Source organism: Sinocyclocheilus anshuiensis, unplaced genomic scaffold (genome assembly GCF_001515605.1).
Source record: "Sinocyclocheilus anshuiensis isolate Anshui unplaced genomic scaffold, SAMN03320099.WGS_v1.1 scaffold980, whole genome shotgun sequence".
NCBI lineage: Eukaryota > Metazoa > Chordata > Actinopteri > Cypriniformes > Cyprinidae > Sinocyclocheilus > Sinocyclocheilus anshuiensis.
In genome coordinates this window covers 207,772-228,703 of record NW_015552596.1, presented here as the reverse complement: position 1 = coordinate 228,703, position 20,932 = coordinate 207,772, and the positions used below count along the sequence as shown (strand labels likewise).

The window sequence follows — 20,932 nt, the reverse complement described above, 5'->3', positions numbered from 1 at the left end:
TGTATTTACTATAAAGTTTGATGTTGCCACCTTAAAAAAATCCTCGTTTTTATTTGTGATAAATATTTTATATATTAAATATTTATAATTTGTTAAATTATTGCCCATTAAATGGCTTTAATAAACTTGAAAACAGTTCAGCCCACATTTTTTCAATCACAAATGACTTGAAAAGGATTTTTATAAATAATTTTATAGAGATCACACACAAAAAGAAATATCCAGCTGAAGAAATACTAGACACAAACGCACATACACACACTGATAGCAGAGTGAACAATGGTTTCTGATTGAAACACCTGTTTGCTCATGGTAGGCTTGAGCAGATGCTGTTGCTGGATCTGCTGCCGTTCCTGATGTGATTTGGATTGCTGTGTGGACTGCGGCGTTCCGCCCTGAGAGCCCTGGGATCCCTGGCTCTCTCTGGTGGAGCTCTGCTGATGCGGCAGGCCAGGCGGGGTGCTGTCTTTGACAGACAGCTGCTGCCGAGGACCCTGTTGCCGGCCCCCGAAGCCGGACTCCGGGGACTGGAGCAGGTTTCCACTCTGTGGCCTGGTTTTGCCCGCAGGAGCGGCTGCGGCGGCAGAACTCACGGAAAGCTGATGCGAGGGTTGAGATTTCATGCGCTGCGTGGGAGGAGCCATGGAGCTTTGGCGGGCAGGCTGAACGGTGGAAGGTGGCGTGGCGAGCGATGAATGAGATGTGCCCGTCTGCGATGCCATGCCTGCCATCTGCTGCTGCTCCTGGTCATGAGACACATGCTTAAATAACAACCACCATTTCTGCCACTCATTTTTAAATCATTTTACCCAGAAATTCAGCATAAGCAGCACTAAGCAAAACAAAACGCCAACAAAAGTTTGTGAATCTGTGATGTTTAACGTTTATCTTCTTTGGTTCCTTTTGTTCACTACTGTCACCTGCGTTTTGGTTCCTTGCCAGTGTTGCCTTTGGCTTGCTGAGTTGGGCCTTAAAAGGTAATTAACATTCATAAATCTTATAAATTTCGTATTATCAAATTAGAACAAAACTTGAACTGAATTGAGCTGGGTAATGACACTCTTTTATGTAAATCTGCTTTGAAGTCATTACATAATTGATCAACTTTACACGATTATTGAAATGAATTGAATCAACTCCGAACTAAATTATGTTGAATAATGACACTATTATCTTCTGTAGAGCTGCTTTATATCTGAATCAAATTTGTTTTGTAATTGACACTGGCTGTTAGTGAATTGAATTGAATCAACATGAAGTGACTTGAGTCAATTAATGATGCTACTGCTTTCTGAGAAGCTGTTTTATAGCTGAATTCAATTCATATTGTATATATTATCTTATGCTCCCCAAGGCAATATAACAATACAATATTGTGAACTATTATTGAAATGTTAAATAACGGTTTTCTATTGTGAAATATTATTAAAATTTAAAATACATTATTTATTTATTTATTTATTTATTTATTTATATGTAACCCATTTAATTTCCTGATGAAGATGATGGTGCTCTTGAGCTTCTTTGTAGCATTTGATCATGGTACTTTTGTGGAATTCCTCGCTTCGGGAGAAACCGCCATGGGCGAACTGCGGGATGTAAGAGGGGTGAGAAGCGTCCGGCTCTGGGGCCAGCAGGAGAGGAGGAGGAGGTTGAGCTCGACTGTGCTGGTGGTGAAGCTGAGGCCCATCAGCAGCCAGGTGGAACAGAGGGTTCTGGAAGGAGAGGGGGTAGCGGAGAGCGGCGGCTTGTTGCTGTTGCTGCTGGGACAGCGAGTCGGTGGTGGTTCCCATCTGGCTCAGCTGGCTCAACCTCAGACCCCCGGACATGCTGGAACCCCCGGATCCGGCCGACATACGCCCTCCAGCGCGCAGCTGACCTCCGAGGCCACCTCCCAAGCCCGCGAGCCCACCGTAGCTGCCGAGGCCGGCAATCGAGGCCTGGGAAGAGTTGAGCATGTCCCCCATAGACTGCAGGTTAGAGACGCTGTTCATTCTTGAGTCCTGGAGGTCCATCATAGAAACATTTTCATTAACACCTACAGCAGAACCTACGGGCGAGAACGCTGCAGATACCTGCCGTGCGCAGCAGGTGTGACGGTTATGAACGTGGTTTGACAGCATGTGTGTATTAACTAAGGTTAAAAGGAAATCATTCACCCAAAAATTGATTAATTTAAGTTATTATTTACTCATGTCGTTAAAAACCTATATGCTGTTATTTTTTCCCCCACAGGAAGTAGAATTATTATGCTTAAAAATTTGCTTATTTTTATTCTTATGCTTTTAATGCATAAAAACAAAAGCCAGGTTGTCCTAGCATTGTCAAAATTTGTAATACTATTTAAATAATGTTACTTACTACATAATTACGCTCAGCTTTTATAGAATATAATAATTTTAACTGAATTCAGAATGAACAAAAAACACAACAAAAGCACCATAAAAATGAATTCATATGACTTAAATAGATTTTTTTCAATGGCTCATTTAAATGTCATTGTTACATTGTGTAAAATATTTCCATTTAAAAAAAATCACAGAATTTACTGATCGTAGTCTATACAGAGGTAAGTTTTTGACATTCATTTTTTACAGCATATTAAAAAAAAAATAAGAATTCAAATAAAAAATACACCCAATTGTCCAAGTAATAATGTCAAGATAAATGACATAATTATTTAAATATTTAAACAAATGTTAATAAATAATTAGCATCAGCTATTAACAGAAATTAATTTAACTGAAATCAAAATAGAAAAAAACACCACAAAGCACCATAAAAGTAGTTCATATGACTTAAATAGATTTTTTCCCCCATATGATTAATTTAAATGTCATTAAGTTACATTTAAGTGTAATTGTATATTGTTTATTGTTTGTGTAAAATATTTCTATTGGAAAAAAATTATAATTTGCTGATTATATTTTATACAAAGGTAAGTTTTTTTTTAGATTATATTTAAGCATCTTAAAGATAATAATTTTTATGATAAATAAAATAAAGAACAAAAGAAATGTCCTAGCAATAATGTCAAAGAAAATGATATTTAATTAATCAAATATTATATTCTATATATTATATTTAAATAACATAATATTATATTTTAGCAATTATATAATATAACAAGAAATCATTTTCAACAGCTTTTACAGGGAAAAAATCAATTGAAATTAATTTAATTTAACCTTTGTAGCAAAAAAAAAATCAAAATTCAAAATTCTGAGACTTATATTTTGAAGCTAAATCAAGTTCCTCTGAAATAGACTACAAAAGTCAAATGAATTTATATAGCACTGAGGCAAAACCTAACATGGCAGGTGCCATTTTTATGTAATTATTTACTTAATTAAATCTTAAATTTGAAGAAGACCTGGAATATAGTGCACAAATAATATGTACTACCTTTATAGTGCTTTTTCGACAGCATTTGTCTCTATGAAAACTGCATGTGATGCAATTTTGCAGTAAATACTCACAGCATTTCAATTTTTGGGTGAACTGTTGACTTTTTGTATGTCACGACCCTGAATCCCAAATGGTGATGCAAGATTAACGTAAAGAATCTCTATCATATGTATTGACTGCACCCACATCATCTCGTAGCCCTCTTTCCATGCTTGGATGGTATTTGACTCTGCAGTAAGCAGGTCAGTGGCGCTTCCTTCTCCCTCAGGAACAAAGCCAACCCTCAGAAAAGCTGGCGAAACGTGTGCTAGGGAGCGAGCTGTTATTCACATGAGAATTCGGACCAGACAGCACTGACCATAGTCATGAAAGGTTTCTAAATGAAAGGGGTTATTATTTAATCAGAACCCCCCACCCAATCAGAAGCACTGTCCTATGGGACTTACCTTTGGGTCTGGATCAGTAATATCAGAACTGCTAGTGCAGTACGCTGGACTAGAGCGGGCCAACGGGGGACGGGCAACATAGAAAACGTCTTTAGATGAGGCTCGGTTAGGATGATCGCGGTCTGCAAACCCCCCCAATTTAGATGAGGCTCGGTTAGGATGATCGCGGTCTGCAAACCCCCCTAATCCGGCCCGGGACGGAGGGGCGCCACCACTGGACATGGCAGAGGTTGGAGAGGGCAGGCGAGTGATCTCGACTGAACTATGTGAGATATGAGAAAGTTAAGATGGAAAATCATATCCACGCTCATTTTCTCCACAAGCAATATTCCTTAAGACATTCACTTAAGCTCAGTTCCAAAACCTAGTGAGCCATATGATGTGATATTGTCATTATTCTTGATTTGTAGTTATTTAATTTATGAATAAAATAAACTCTGATACAGTGTTATTTTAGTATCACTGATATATTATTACTGTTTATGTTAATATTTTGAATTAGATTTTTAAAATATTTTTGTTTTCACTTTAATCTTAGTAAAAGTTTTAATAAAACGTTTACCTTTTTAGTGTTTTTGACATGTTTATTATGTATTTTAATGTCTATATAGTATTTATTTGTTAGTTTTAGTTTATTTAATTTGTTATTTTATACTTCAAGTTAAACTAAACAAAAATGAGAAATGCTGGCAAATATCTGAAATAAAATAAGGTATACAAGCATTATAGATAGTACTATCTATAATGCTTATAGAATAGAAGCATTAAAATAATAACAAAATAAAATAAAATAAAATAAATTGTATGAAAGAAGAACATTCATTTTGATATTCGCTAAAGATTATATTTAACAATGTTATTCAATTATCAGTCTTTTTTTTTTCAGATTCATTTTAAGTGACGGGGAAAAAAAGCTAAATGTTATACTGAAATAATTCCCATAAAAATGAGAAAGCACAATTAAATATTCCGACAACTAAACTAAACGAATGAAAATAAAATAAAATAAAATAAAATGTATTTATAAAAATGTATTAATAAAATGTATACTCTTACCCTTTTTTAAATACAATATTTTACATAATTTTATTATATTTTATAATATGTATACATTGTATTTTAAATGTTTTTATACTGTGTGATAAAAGACTTTATATAAAATATAATACAAATGTGATTTTATAAAAGACAACTAAATTAAATTTTTAATATAGTTACTGTACTAAAACCAATGATTAAAATAGTCTCTGTAAAATAGAATAAAATTGTTTAAAAATAGAAAGCAGAATATAAAAAAAATTCAATTCTGTACATTTCTTTATTTATTCTGCACATTTTTTTATTTATATCACCCATTGCACCTCGATTCAAGTTTGGATAAGGTGCCTAAAAATACAGACTAAGTAGGCAGCTCACTAGGATTTGGAAAATACTTCCTGCAGATGTGACACACATAAAGACAGCAGACTCTACCTGTTGAGGTCTCTCATCATGATGTTCTGGAACTCAGACGAGATACCCCTGTTGAAGCTGGGCCTGGAGAGCAGTCTTTCCGTCTGTCTCTCTGGAGGCGGTCTGTCCATCTGATGACTGGGCTGTCGCTGGAGGTGAGGGTTACGAAGGGCCATGCTGATGTCATTCAGAAGGCGGGGCAATGGTCCGAGTTTGATGATAGCATCCTTTGGCACGGTAACAACAGACTGATGACCGATTGCAAACATAAGCAGACAATCACAGTCATCTTTATCTAGACTATCAAAACAGCATCTACCTTGCTTAGCTGTGCCATGACTTCCCACAGAAGACTGTGCAGGATCGAGAGCTCCCTTCCCAAGTCGATGTAGCCCTCAAAAGCAGCTGCGTTGCTCACGCTGTCGAGATTGGAGATCTCGTACAGGAACTGCTGCATGGAGCCCCACTCCATCTCTAAAAACTCATTCATAAAGCACATGTACTCCTCCTTACTGCCAAACCTGTAACACAGTGAGGAATCGGTAAGGACACGGGGTTGATACGGTCAGCTTTGAATGTTACCACATTGATAATGATGATAATGTGAATGATCTTTATGTTCATCATCAGTAACGGCTGCACAGTTTTTTATAGCTTAATGGTTAATGATCTGGGCTGACAGCCCAAATGTCATAATTCAACCCATAATTTTGGGGGTAAAGAGATCCCCATCACCACCGTGTCCTTGAGCAAAGACACTTGAACCCAAGTGAAGGATTTAAGTGTACCATATGTTGGTTCTTTGGACGGAAGAATAACAATTAAAGCATAAATATGTGACCCTGGACCACAAAACCAGTCTTAAGTTGCACGGGGATATTTGTAGCAATAGCCAAAAAAACATTGTATGGGTCAAAATTAGATTTTTCTTTTATGCCAAAAATCATTAGGATAAAGATCATGTTGCACGAAGATATTTTTTTTCAATTTCCTACCGTAAATATATCAAAACTAAATTTTCGATTAGTAATATGCATTGCTAAGAACTTAATTTGGACAACTTTAAAGGCGATTTTCTCAATATTTTGATTTTTTTGCACCCTCAGATTCCAGATATTCAAATAGTAGTCTCTCGAACAAAATATTGTCCTATCCTAACAAACCATACATCAATGGAAAGCTTATTTATTCAGCTTTCATATGATGTATAAATCTCAATTTTGAAAAATTGACACTTATCATGATCACAATTAGGGATGCACTGATATTAAAATTCTGGCTGTTACGATAACGATGATATGTATTTGCCTAAATTAGGGGTGTGACGGTACATTCAAATGAAAGAATCAAATGAAATAAAATAAAAATATTTGGTTGATAACCAGTATCAACATATCATGTATTCCAAATCAAATTAGTTTATAACCAATTTGGTTCCATTATATTATGCATCTTGAAACAGAATGGGGAAAAGGAGAAAGAACAAAATAAATATCAGATGATAAAATAAAATAAAATAAAATATTGGTCGATAACCAATATGATCCCAATATATCATGCATCCCCAATCAGAATGGTTAACCTTCTGAAAAGACCAGCATGAATGCAAGCTACTGTGCTCTCATAATGCAGCAGGAAATGATGACATGGTAAGAAAGTGTGTACTGACTTTGAGAAGTTTGCAAGGTTCTGCACAACTTTGGCTATGAGGGTGAGTGTGCGTGAAGTCTGCTCATCGGGGTACTCCTGTGTGAGGTTGAATAAAGATGGTGACATGACGGCTGGACACAGGAAGCGCAGGAAGAGGGAACCACTGATCAGTCGATCTGCAATGTCTTCTCTTCCCCTCTCAGCACATCGAACACGCCAGGACGCAAACACCTCTTTTAGTTCTCTTGAAAACGCACTGGGAAAAACAAATAATGCAGATTATTTCCATTTAGATTTAAGCAGTTAGTGTGATATCATATTTTCACTGCATCTTCATGTAAAATATATTAAAATATAGGCTGGAAATTCAGGATGAAGGATAATGTGAATTGTTATCATTTACCAGTTTTCTCTATATGTTTCATATAATATTCATCATGCAATCTTAAAGGTTGTTAAGAAGATCATAGCTATCATTAAACAGTTGTTTAGGCACTCAAACTGTTATGTGACCCTGGACCACAAAACCAGTCTTAAGTTGCACGGGGATATTTGTAGCAATAGCCAAAAAAACATTGTATGGGTCAAAATTTCTTTTATGTTTTATGCCAAAAATCATTAGGATAAAGATCATGTTGCACGAAGATATTTTTTTTCAATTGTAAATATATAATATATCAAAACTAAATTTTCGATTAGTAATATGCATTGCTAAGAACTTAATTTGGACAACTTTAAAGGCGATTTTCTCAATATTTTGATTTTTTTGCACCCTCAGATTCCAGATATTCAAATAGTAGTCTCTCGAACAAAATATTGTCCTATCCTAACAAACCATACATCAATGGAAAGCTTATTTATTCAGCTTTCATATGATGTATAAATCTCAATTTTGAAAAATTGACACTTATCATGATCACAATTAGGGATGCACTGATATTAAAATTCTGGCTGTTACGATAACGATGATATGTATTTGCCTAAATTAGGGGTGTGACGGTACATTCAAATGAAAGAATCAAATGAAATAAAATAAAAATATTTGGTTGATAACCAGTATCAACATATCATGTATTCCAAATCAAATTAGTTTATAACCAATTTGGTTCCATTATATTATGCATCTTGAAACAGAATGGGGAAAAGGAGAATGAACAAAATAAATATCAGATGATAAAATAAAATAAAATAAAATATTGGTCGATAACCAATATGATCCCAATATATCATGCATCCCCAATCAGAATGGTTAACCTTCTGAAAAGACCAGCATGAATGCAAGCTACTGTGCTCTCATAATGCAGCAGGAAATGATGACATGGTAAGAAAGTGTGTACTGACTTTGAGAAGTTTGCAAGGTTCTGCACAACTTTGGCTATGAGGGTGAGTGTGCGTGAAGTCTGCTCATCGGGGTACTCCTGTGTGAGGTTGAATAAAGATGGTGACATGACGGCTGGACACAGGAAGCGCAGGAAGAGGGAACCACTGATCAGTCGATCTGCAATGTCTTCTCTTCCCCTCTCAGCACATCGAACACGCCAGGACGCAAACACCTCTTTTAGTTCTCTTGAAAACGCACTGGGAAAAACAAATAATGCAGATTATTTCCATTTAGATTTAAGCAGTTAGTGTGATATCATATTTTCACTGCATCTTCATGTAAAATATATTAAAATATAGGCTGGAAATTCAGGATGAAGGATAATGTGAATTGTTATCATTTACCAGTTTTCTCTATATGTTTCATATAATATTCATCATGCAATCTTAAAGGTTGTTAAGAAGATCATAGCTATCATTAAACAGTTGTTTAGGCACTCAAACTGTTTTAAAAAAGGTGTGGTGCACTTAAATATACACCGTGATACTTTTTTCGATGAATGCAACATTCAAAAGAACAACATTTATTTGAAATAGAAATCTTTTGTAACATTTTAATGTGTGTGTGCGTGTGTGTGTGTGTGAGTGAGAGAAGACTGCGTAAATGGTCTATAAAAGGATGGTCTATGTCAGCACTGTAACTAACCAATGAGAGTTGACAATTTTGCAGAGTGCGAGCTCACAGCACATCCGGAGGTTGGCTTGATGTTCGGGCAGCACAGAAGGTGGAGTCCTCATTGGGTCGACTTCACAGTTCTCCTCTGACTCATACAGCGCTCGGATAAAATCCCCTGAAACCAAATGAAACCATTAATGTGTGAGCGTACAGCGACTGAGACAATGATAGTGTGAGGAAGTCTCACCTAAAACGTCTTTGAGGTACTTGTGTCCGATGAGTTTGAGGTACTCTTCTATGGCTTTGGTGGCCAGGGTGTTCTCTCTGAAGATCAGGTGCTCTCGATCGATAAATCGGTCCACCTCACACATCGCCATGTCTGAAAGAAAATCCTTGTGCAGAGCAAAAGAAGAGACATCTGTAATCACTTCACAATTACCTTACATATAATTAAACTTAGTGAGTTGCCTTGTTGTCTACTGTCGACATATGCAGTCTCCTAATTGTGATAGAACCAAATAAGTGAGTGATTTGGAGTGTCCTGCAAAGGCAGCAACAGTGTTGTTATTGTTATAAAAAAAAATTTGGTAATTGAAATAAATGTTAACTGAAATCTAAAAAGTAGATACAAAATGTATAAGTTACATGAAATGTAGAAATGTTGCCTTGGCAACTAAGTGAAATAAGTGAACTATTTTATGAAAAAAAAAAAGTTGAAGTACTGAAATTACTAAAACTAAAACTGTAAGAAAAATAAATTTTATTCGCACTTGCACAGAGAGTTTGATGTTTGAACTAACAATCCGATTCTCTAAAATGCATAAAAATACATATACACAAATATCAGATAAAACACTATTTTTCCAATAGTTTTCAGTATTTAATGAAATATTAGCAGGTCTACATTAAGTCGCAGATTTTTTCAACATGGTAATATATTACACACACATTTTCATTTCCCGAAATGCATACATAAAAATAACAACATATACACATATTAAGTAAAATAGTCAATTTTCAATAATTTTCACTATTAAATCAAATATTAGAAGGTCATTAGCAGTCTTCTGCTAATTTTCTCTGACTTTTGGATTTAACATGGTAAAATGTTATACATGGAGAGGAAAGCATCTAATTGGCTAATTAAAATAATGTTCTTTACTTAACTCAGTCTTTGTCATACTATTTTGGGTCAGGAGCACACATATGATGTTCTAAAATGCTGTCTAGTTAGGCAGCTCACTAGGTTTTTGGAACATAGTAAATAACCTACTTACAACAACAAACATTATTCAAACAAAGTTATACCTTGGCCTTCCCTGTGCTCTGCAGGATGTGCACCAGAGCACAGGCCACTTCCTCTTTGCTCTTGACACTCAGCAGCGGCTCCAGAACGGCGCACAGCGTACGGTAGTTGTTGGTCACATACTCTGCGAACTCTTTATACAGCTCCATCGGCAGGATGCTCATGGTCTGAAAGCGCGACTTGAGCCGCAGGGAGGCGTTGATGATTTTGCCCCCTCCAACACCGCCACCCTTGGCCAGGACACTGGGCTGAATGACGGGGTACCATTGCTCCACAAACTGACGACCAGTGATGCTGGAAATGGGAATGCTGATCAAGCCCAGATATGTGCTCTTCTCCTGTTATGGTCAAAGAAATTGATGAAACAAATGATGATCATTCACCTTAAGATAGCAGGATGCTAATGAAATGCCAGTGTCCTTTAGCTACAATCAATTGCAGCAAAGTCAGAAACTGCTGAATTGCTTGACAAGTGCACTTTTGTATTTTGTACTTTTTATTTTCTTTGAGTTTTGCATTTCCTGCTGAAAAAGGAAGTTGGAGTAAGACATATCAAAGGCTCATCTTTGTTTATATTTTTAATTGACAATTGCCTTGAAGCATTATTAGTTTTTGAGTCTATGGGAGTCATTTAACATATTTTTATATACACACTTTAATTTTTAAATAATAATTAATTTATAAACAATATTAAATATAAATAAATAAAATTAATAGATATTAATATATGCATATACTGTATATGTTGTAAAAAATATTATATTTATTAATTGTGTGTATATATATATATATATATATATACATATATAATGTACATTTATTAATGCATAAATTATGCACACACATAATAATGAATATATACACAAATATTATATATATTGAATATTATATATTTGTATATTATAAAAAATATTTAATAAAAATACTATTAATATTATGCTACTATACACTTTTGATTATATAGAATTACATTTATATTAGCATAAAATATAGCACTTAATTTTTTTAATATATTTTCTTTTTAAAATACATATTTTTATATGTACATTTTTTATTTTTTATATATATATATAAAGAGTGTGAGGTGGTCCTTTACCTTGCGTCTTTTCTTGTCTGTCTCTTTGTAAAGATGAAGGCGGAGGTTGCGGACAGCTGGCAGGTTGTTGAACTCAAAGTGCTCACCCCAGAAGACAGTATCGGTTCGGGGTTTGCTGGTGGTGCGGGCGTATAGCATGTCATCCAAGCACAGTTCACAATAATAGCGCTTTTTGGGTGGGAGTTCACGTGCCTCGATGATCCACAGCTTCAGAACGTTGTCGACGCGTCGACTGTTGTCCTGGGTATGGGAAACACAGACAGTAATGCCAACACAATCATATTTGCAGCATATAAACTGTAAGCGAGGGTGGTGAGGGGGTTTGCAGCACTTCAAATGTGTCATCAAGCATGCGGACAGACAGGAGAGACTGCAGTGATTTAGAAAGGATAATGATCTGAACTACTGTTAGTCTAACATCTACAGCGTGTCTAAAGTGCCGGAGTGGTCTCACAGCCTTGAAGAATTATTTGCTAGCATTATTTGCAAAAAAAAAAAAAAAACAGTTTTTGAGTCTATGGGAGTCATTTAACATATTTTTATATACACACTTTAATTTTTAAATAATAATTAATTTATAAACAATATTAACCCAGAAGACAGTATCGGTTCGGGGTTTGCTGGTGGTGCGGGCGTATAGCATGTCATCCAAGCACAGTTCACAATAATAGCGCTTTTTGGGTGGGAGTTCACGTGCCTCGATGATCCACAGCTTCAGAACGTTGTCGACGCGTCGACTGTTGTCCTGGGTATGGGAAACACAGACAGTAATGCCAACACAATCATATTTGCAGCATATAAACTGTAAGCGAGGGTGGTGAGGGGGTTTGCAGCACTTCAAATGTGTCATCAAGCATGCGGACAGACAGGAGAGACTGCAGTGATTTAGAAAGGATAATGATCTGAACTACTGTTAGTCTAACATCTACAGCGTGTCTAAAGTGCCGGAGTGGTCTCACAGAATGATGAGTCATTAGAACCATCAAAATGCCACTTTCTACTGGCAATCATAGATGCATTAAATATAAAAAAGTGATTTGAAAAACTGATTTCCAAAGCTCCAGTCCTTTTATTAAAAAAAATAAAGCGAAGATAACATGCTACAGTCATGAAAAAAAAAATCTGTACATTCTAAAACAATAAATAGCAATTAAACTCAATAACTGTAATTATAATATTTATTATTATCATTATAAATATAAAGTACATTTTATGTTTATATATTTATATTTACAAAACATTATTATTAATAAATTTAGATTTATAATATTTATATATATAATCTGAATTTATGTCTATCCTAAAGTAATAAATAGCAATAATAATAATTATTATTTTATGAACAAAATGTGTTTTATAAATATATTTATATAATTTAAATGTATATATTAAATTTCTGTCCATCCTATAATAATAATAATAGTAATAATTGTTATTGTTAATAGATATGACATTTTCCTGACATTAATACATTTATTATAAATAAACATAGCTAAATTTATAAATGTAAATGTGACAGTGAAGGTAATTTGATTTGATTTATTATTAATATATTTATATTTAGAATATTTATATTTATATATGATCTGAAGTTCTGACCGCACACACATAATAATGAATATATACACAAATATTATATATATTGAATATTATATATTTGTATATTATAAAAAATATTTAATAAAAATACTATTAATATTATGCTACTATACACTTTTGATTATATAGAATTACATTTATATTAGCATAAAATATAGCACTTAATTTTTTTAATATATTTTCTTTTTAAAATACATATTTTTATATGTACATTTTTTATTTTTTATATATATATATAAAGAGTGTGAGGTGGTCCTTTACCTTGCGTCTTTTCTTGTCTGTCTCTTTGTAAAGATGAAGGCGGAGGTTGCGGACAGCTGGCAGGTTGTTGAACTCAAAGTGCTCACCCCAGAAGACAGTATCGGTTCGGGGTTTGCTGGTGGTGCGGGCGTATAGCATGTCATCCAAGCACAGTTCACAATAATAGCGCTTTTTGGGTGGGAGTTCACGTGCCTCGATGATCCACAGCTTCAGAACGTTGTCGACGCGTCGACTGTTGTCCTGGGTATGGGAAACACAGACAGTAATGCCAACACAATCATATTTGCAGCATATAAACTGTAAGCGAGGGTGGTGAGGGGGTTTGCAGCACTTCAAATGTGTCATCAAGCATGCGGACAGACAGGAGAGACTGCAGTGATTTAGAAAGGATAATGATCTGAACTACTGTTAGTCTAACATCTACAGCGTGTCTAAAGTGCCGGAGTGGTCTCACAGAATGATGAGTCATTAGAACCATCAAAATGCCACTTTCTACTGGCAATCATAGATGCATTAAATATAAAAAAGTGATTTGAAAAACTGATTTCCAAAGCTCCAGTCCTTTTATTAAAAAAAATAAAGCGAAGATAACATGCTACAGTCATGAAAAAAAAAATCTGTACATTCTAAAACAATAAATAGCAATTAAACTCAATAACTGTAATTATAATATTTATTATTATCATTATAAATATAAAGTACATTTTATGTTTATATATTTATATTTACAAAACATTATTATTAATAAATTTAGATTTATAATATTTATATATATAATCTGAATTTATGTCTATCCTAAAGTAATAAATAGCAATAATAATAATTATTATTTTATGAACAAAATGTGTTTTATAAATATATTTATATAATTTAAATGTATATATTAAATTTCTGTCCATCCTATAATAATAATAATAGTAATAATTGTTATTGTTAATAGATATGACATTTTCCTGACATTAATACATTTATTATAAATAAACATAGCTAAATTTATAAATGTAAATGTGACAGTGAAGGTAATTTGATTTGATTTATTATTAATATATTTATATTTAGAATATTTATATTTATATATGATCTGAAGTTCTGACCATCCTAAAATAATAAATAGCAATTATTATTATTATTATTATTATTATTATTATTATTAAATGAACTTTATATTCAAAATATTATTATATTTATATTAACCCTTCATTTATTAATCATAGACTTATAATACTAATAATATAGTTATAATATTCAACAAATAAAATGAAGTATACTGTTCTGATTGTGGATATCTAATTTACTTGTTACTGAGCACCTTAAAACTTTGAAAATCTTTCAAAACAGTAGTGAACACATGGTGATGATTTCACACATTCACACAAAGCTAACATTGCACTCATAAACATAACTTAGTTTTCTGTTGGACTGGTAAAAACCTGTGCAACCTGAATCCCAAAAGTTATGTATTAATTCTGATTAGAGCTTTCTGGTTGTACTTTCCAGTTTTGACGGTCAGTGAACAGATGGAGACTCCATCTGTGACTACCTCAAAGAAACTATGGTAAAACCCCACTGTATTCCTATGGTACATGTCCAAAATCATGATATTATCATGGTAACATATGTTCAACTCTTTTGAGTGCTTCAGTGGTTTGCTGTGAACTTATCAGTGATGCACATCTGTGGCTTTTTCTACCACTTCAGAAACTTCTTCAACTAATCAGCTAATAAACTAATGAACACCCTTGGTCTGTCCTCATTTATTGTAATATTGACAACGCATCTGTTGCAAGACTGAGCGGGCCGATCATTTTTGGACGCCTGTGCCCATGTTCTCCACACAACACGATTCAGCCCAAACTCCCGCTGCCTGAACATCTGGACGAGTCAATCCACACCGCTCTCTTTTCAAAGCCCACCCATTCAAAACCCTCATGACAGACACAGCCAATAGACATCTGCAGGTGAATCCAGCATTCTGTATCAGCCTTTGGGATACATCTAAGTATACCAGACTAAAAAAAGAAAGCATTTGTTTCATTATGAGGCAGGACAGCACATGGAAGCTGTTTCAAGTTCATTCAGGAATCCGACAAGTATACCAGTAGAGGGTGAAATGAGTGTAAAGATGGAAATGACAGGAGAGGTTGTTACTGAAGTAGACTGATGCAGTCATGGAAGAAGAGGAAAGAGAGTCGAGAGCTCTACTTTTCTTTTTCTTCTTTACACTCACTTTGTTTGGTTTGACAGCTCTCTGCAGATTCTCTATCCATTTGTCTCGCTCCGCAGCCGACCGACAGGCAAAACACTTTGTTCCTGAAGAAGTTATAACCTAAGTAAAGGAATGAGGAGTTTCACTATTTCAACCATCAGCGTAATTATGAGACAGAGCAACAAAATTCCACAGGGCACTGGAGTTAATACAGTCACACATTTGATGATTTAAGATTAAATGTGATTTCTGTGTCAATAGTGGCACCAAGTGAAACTGACAGAACATTCACAGATTTCTTTGTTGTTCTTCATTTCATAGAATGATAGAGCAATATATATACAGTATATATATATATATATATACACAGTATCTCACAGAAGTGAGTACACCCCTCACATTTTTGTAAATATTTTATACAAAAACTTTCAAAAAATATTTTCACCCCTAAGTGAAAATGTCCAAATTGGGCCCAAAGTGTCAATATTTTGTGTGGCCACCATTATTTTCCAGCACTGCCTTAACCCTCTTGGGCATGGAGTTCACCAGAGCTTCACAGGTTGCCACTGGAGTCCTCTTGCACTCCTCCATGACGACATCACGGAGCTTAGATAGATAGATAGATAGATAGATAGATAGATAGATAGATAAATAGATAGATAGATAGATAGATAGATGTAGAAATACATTTAAATATGTGAAATTGCTCCATTAGAACTGTACTAAATTAATCAATCATGCAACTTATGAGTCTGAAGTGTATAGTTTGCTCTAGATCACCTCAAAACAGTACTCCTGCCCGAGTATACTGGAGTGAACAGGCTTGATGACCGCATCTTCATCAAGTGTCAGATCCAAGGCCTCGGCTGCGCTGCTGGGAGACAGCAAAGACTCATGGGAGTGTGATTCTTTGAAGCTCTGCATCAGACGAGTCCTGTGAGGGAGCAAGAACAGCAGGTCTGAGAGAGAAGACGCTCACAGGTTGAGCTTACATCACACGCCGACATGACGAGGTCAGTATTTCATTTGATATTACACAAGTCGACTTTCCTTGGAAGTTCTTTTTCTGTGATTTATGGAGAACAACATCAGCCTCTATCACGAATCATGAGATAAATCATGAGCAATTGAACATTTGGCGAGAATTCACTAAGAATCAATAGCTTAGTGTTTAGTTTATTGGAAATGCTGAAATGCATCCCACCCACCCACACACACACACACACACACACACACACACATACACTCACTTCACAGTTTACAGCCACAAAACCTTGAAAGAGTTGAAGAGAAGATTGACAAGCTTATCGAGAACAATTATATAAATATCAAGAGAAAAAGTATGATAAAATGTTAGATCCCTACTAGTGATGTATCGCTTCCCCTGCGTCTTCTGAGACTCACTGTATATGTATACATTCAGCCTCACAGCGTTAAGTACATACAGTGTGGGGGAGAGAGAGAGAAAGAGATGGAAGGTATAAAAATAGACCCAAAGGAGTGAGTCAGAATGAAAGAAATGATAGAGCGAGTGGAGGAGGGAGGGGGGGAGAGAGAGAGAGAGAGAGAGAGAGAGAGAGAGAGCAAGTAGAGAGACAGCAAGAGACTTCTCAGAGGAAATCAAAATGTTCCGTAAACCGTGGGAACTGAAAGGAGGAAGACAAAGACAGACAGACAGACAGACAGACAAACAGAATGAAGGACTGAGCAGTAACAAGAGGACAACAGGACAGAGATGGAAAAATGACTGTTCTGTTTCAAGGAACACAAAAGAAGATGTTTAGCAGGATGACCAAGGAGCTTTTATCCATACAAAGAAAGCAGGGGCTGTCAAGCTACAAAAATGATATTAAAGCACCAAAAAATTATCATAAAAGTAGTCTCACGAACTCATGCACTATTTATCAATTGTCTGCTGAATTAAATCATTGATATAATTGAATTTATATAAATATATTTATATGAATATAATTTATATTTATATACATTTACACACACACACACACACACACACACAAGGAAGATGATACTTTTATTCAGCAAAGATGCATTAAAAAGATCAAAAGTGACAGTCATTTATAATGTTACAAAATATTTATATTTCAAATAAATGTTGTTCTTTTGAACTTTCTATTTATCAAAGAATCATAAAAAGTAGCACGATTTGTGCAAAACATATTAAGCAGTACAACTGTTTTCAACAATGACAATAAGAAATGTTTCATGAGCAGCAAATCAGCATATTAGAATGCTTTCTGAAGGATCATGTGACACTGAAGACTGAAAATTCAGCTTTGCCCTAATAAATATATTACATAAAATATATTTTAAAACAAAACAATTATTTTCTGTAATATTTATTTGTATTTTGCAATATGTATTGTAAAATTATTTTCTGTAAAATATTTTCTGTAAAATGTATTGTATTTTGTAATATTTATTATATCACAATATTACTGTTTTACTGTATTTTTGATCAAACAAAAACAGCCTTGGTGAGCATAAAATAACACTTCTATTTGTGGACTTTCAGTGTATTTTGATAACATTTTACTTTTTAGTGAATATTTATTTTAAATTTTTCATGTATTTCTTATTTTTTGTATTTTTAATAACATTCAAAATGCATTCTAATTACACTGCAAACATAAAAAAAAAATTAAACATTAAGGTGATCGAAACAATCTTGCAATACAACCGCAAACTAATCAGCGGGGTGCTTTCGATTTTACATGTTTTATCTCATACTGTACATTTTATTTTTGAACATAACATCCATCCTCCTTTATGTTTGGCTTTTGAGCAGGCGAGGAGACTGGGATTATTCTTCTTGGAAAGCTATTATGTATTTAGCAACTGAGACGAACAAAGTCTGTTCATTGCACAAAGCTATCATACAAGCCACTTTTATGGAGTTTTATTTTTATATTTTATTCAGCCTGACAGGATAATTCACCATTAACTTTCATTTGTATGGAAAAAACCATTTGGACATTTTCCAAAGATCCTCATTTTGTGCTTGGAACGACACTCGGAACAGAATTTGGATGAATTATCCCATTCACATCTACACAAACAAGCTTTTGGGACGCGGTCAGTCAAATCCAAAAGATAAGTGAGGTTTCTACACAAAATTCCAACGCATAATTGCTGGCATATCAAATTTGATTGGATCCTGACTATCAGTTCTCTTTGAGATCAGGACTGAAATTCTGCCCCCACGCTGCCACTCCAGCTGTTAGACTCCATTTGTGCATCATACCACAATCCAGCTCACTCCCATTCCAGTTAAGGGTTGAATCAAACGATTATATGAAAGAGGAGTTGTCTGTTTGAATTACTCAAAACGGTCAGCAGCACAGCCTTCATTTCAAAGCTACAACACAGCGAAAACATCCTCTTTGAAAACCAAACGTCAGTGGAGCACTTCCCTGTCCAAACTGAGCAATGAACTTCAAAAACCATGACCTGCCTTTTTCTAGAAGACCACAGGCTGACCGTGGGTGAGCTTAGAGCTCTGAGCATGAATAAATGAATGAATAAACCGTGACAAGAGCACCTCAGCACCTGTCGGGATGCTTGAAGAAGGATATTAAGGAATTTTCCAGATTGAGAGATTTAAACTCCAGTACAAACCAGCCTTTAACGGAGCATTTCATCCAAAAATCATGATTTGCTGACCTCTATTTTATTCCAATCTGACACTATTTTTAATTCTTTTATGAAACACAAAACGACTCCTTCACTCTCTCTCTCTCTACCTTACCATATAATGCAATGCACTAGTCATTTGAACTCTTTTTATGATGCTTTTCTGGTGCTTTTTTGGAGTTTGACAGTATAATTCACCACAAACCACTGAAAAAAGAGCAGTTTGGATCTCATTTTGTGTTTCACAGAAGAAAGAAAATAACACATGCACATTTGTGAGTGAACTATCCCTTCAAAGGGATAATAAGCATTCTGTCATCTTTGACTGACCCTCATGTTGTTTCAAACCTGTATGAGTTCTTTCCCTTCTGTTGAACACAAAAGAAGATATTTTGAAGAATGTTTGTGGCCAAACAGTTAACGGTAGCCATTGACTTCCATAGTCAACATAAGAAAGTTCAACTCGTACAGGTCTGGAACAACTTGAGGGTGAGTAAATGATGACAGAATTTTATTTGTTGGGCAAACTGTCCCTTTTTGACTGTACAACACTCATTCACACCAATGTATGGTGGCCGAGAGAGCTCAACGCGCTGCAAATGAAAAAACACATGCAAATAGAAAAAAAAAAAACACCAGCAACTTAAGAAAACATCTTCATCAGTTTGACAACACACATGCTGCAAATACTCACAGACCACATCGGAAATGTGACGAACCTGGCTGAGACATGCTTATCAATGTCTCCTCTGAAAGGTTAATATAGTTACCATGGTAACCACAAATTGCTCATGGTTTTGCTACACTAACAATAGTTTAACCATGGTATTTGTACAACTTTGGTAATCAATACACCAAAAAAAAAAACATGATAACTACCGTGTAGCAAATCCATGGTTAAATTAAATCCAATAGTAACCATTTGGTTTTATTTGTAGTAAAACCATGGTTAATTTTCGTAAGGGTTCTGTTGTGGTCTGTGCTACTTGCAATGTTTTTCTGTATTGTGCGTATTTGCAGCACGTTTCTGTATTTTGAGTATTTGCAGCACGTGTTGTCAAACTGATGATGATGATGTTTTCTTAATTTGCTGGTGCTTTATCTATTTGCATGTGTTTTGTTAAGTTGCAGCGCATTGAGCTCTCGGCCACCGTACCAAAGAGGCTTTGAAGTGGAATATCTTGACACGGCACTGTTTCAGCATGGCATTATGGGAGGAAGAGTTTGGACGGTACCGGTCCTGGTCGGCGCTGCGGAAACGAGGGAGGATCATGTGGCGGAAGCTGCTGGTTCGGTCCAGTTTGGGCTGACTCTTGGCCCGCTTAATGGACCCCTTCAGTCTTCTACTGAGAAAACTCTGAAAAAAAGAACAGACTCAGAATTAATATGCATGACCACAGAACACAAACCTAAGGAAATGATTATTTGGATTGCATAGTCAGATACTTGAAAATGTAAAAACAGGCAGTATTCTTTTCTTTTTTTTTTACACTTTATGATGGCTTTATAAACTAACCATAAAACATACAGCATGCAGGAAGTTATGTTAAATAATTTACAGATAAAGTATTTTAACATTGAAAAAAAAAAAAACATGCTTCATCTTTATCCAAGCCTTTGTGATAATGACAAAAAAATAGACACAAAAAATGGAATAAACTTTAAAAATAGTTTTATAAAAATATTTATTATAACTATTATTTATAAAATATTTAGAATATGTAATATTATAATAAAAAGACTAAAAGGAGTAAAGTGTAAAAACAGTTTTATATGTATTTATATTTTAGTTTTATATAGTTTTTTATATAAATTGATTTATTTTATTACTAATTATATGGAGATGAGTGATTAATATAAA

The 20,932-nt window shown here is 34.7% G+C and overlaps 1 protein-coding gene across 1 annotated transcript in view; it reads right to left on the bottom strand.

The window, feature by feature from the left end:
* LOC107665647 (ras/Rap GTPase-activating protein SynGAP-like) overlaps window positions 1–20,932 on the bottom strand; it is a 116,718-nt gene that overhangs the window by 20,601 nt on the left and 75,185 nt on the right. Inside the window, exons 5-19 of the mRNA XM_016456614.1 lie at window positions 20,307–20,428; window positions 16,201–16,354; window positions 15,442–15,540; window positions 13,215–13,454; window positions 11,947–12,099; window positions 11,355–11,594; window positions 10,261–10,596; window positions 9,200–9,344; window positions 8,983–9,127; window positions 8,298–8,534; window positions 5,626–5,827; window positions 5,328–5,533; window positions 3,855–4,116; window positions 1,482–2,003; window positions 300–782 (exon numbers count right to left, since the gene is read on the bottom strand). Of these exons, the coding sequence (XP_016312100.1) occupies window positions 300–782; window positions 1,482–2,003; window positions 3,855–4,116; window positions 5,328–5,533; window positions 5,626–5,827; window positions 8,298–8,534; window positions 8,983–9,127; window positions 9,200–9,344; window positions 10,261–10,596; window positions 11,355–11,594; window positions 11,947–12,099; window positions 13,215–13,454; window positions 15,442–15,540; window positions 16,201–16,354; window positions 20,307–20,428 (3,546 nt within the window). The remainder of the gene's footprint in view (window positions 1–299; window positions 783–1,481; window positions 2,004–3,854; window positions 4,117–5,327; window positions 5,534–5,625; window positions 5,828–8,297; window positions 8,535–8,982; window positions 9,128–9,199; window positions 9,345–10,260; window positions 10,597–11,354; window positions 11,595–11,946; window positions 12,100–13,214; window positions 13,455–15,441; window positions 15,541–16,200; window positions 16,355–20,306; window positions 20,429–20,932) is intronic.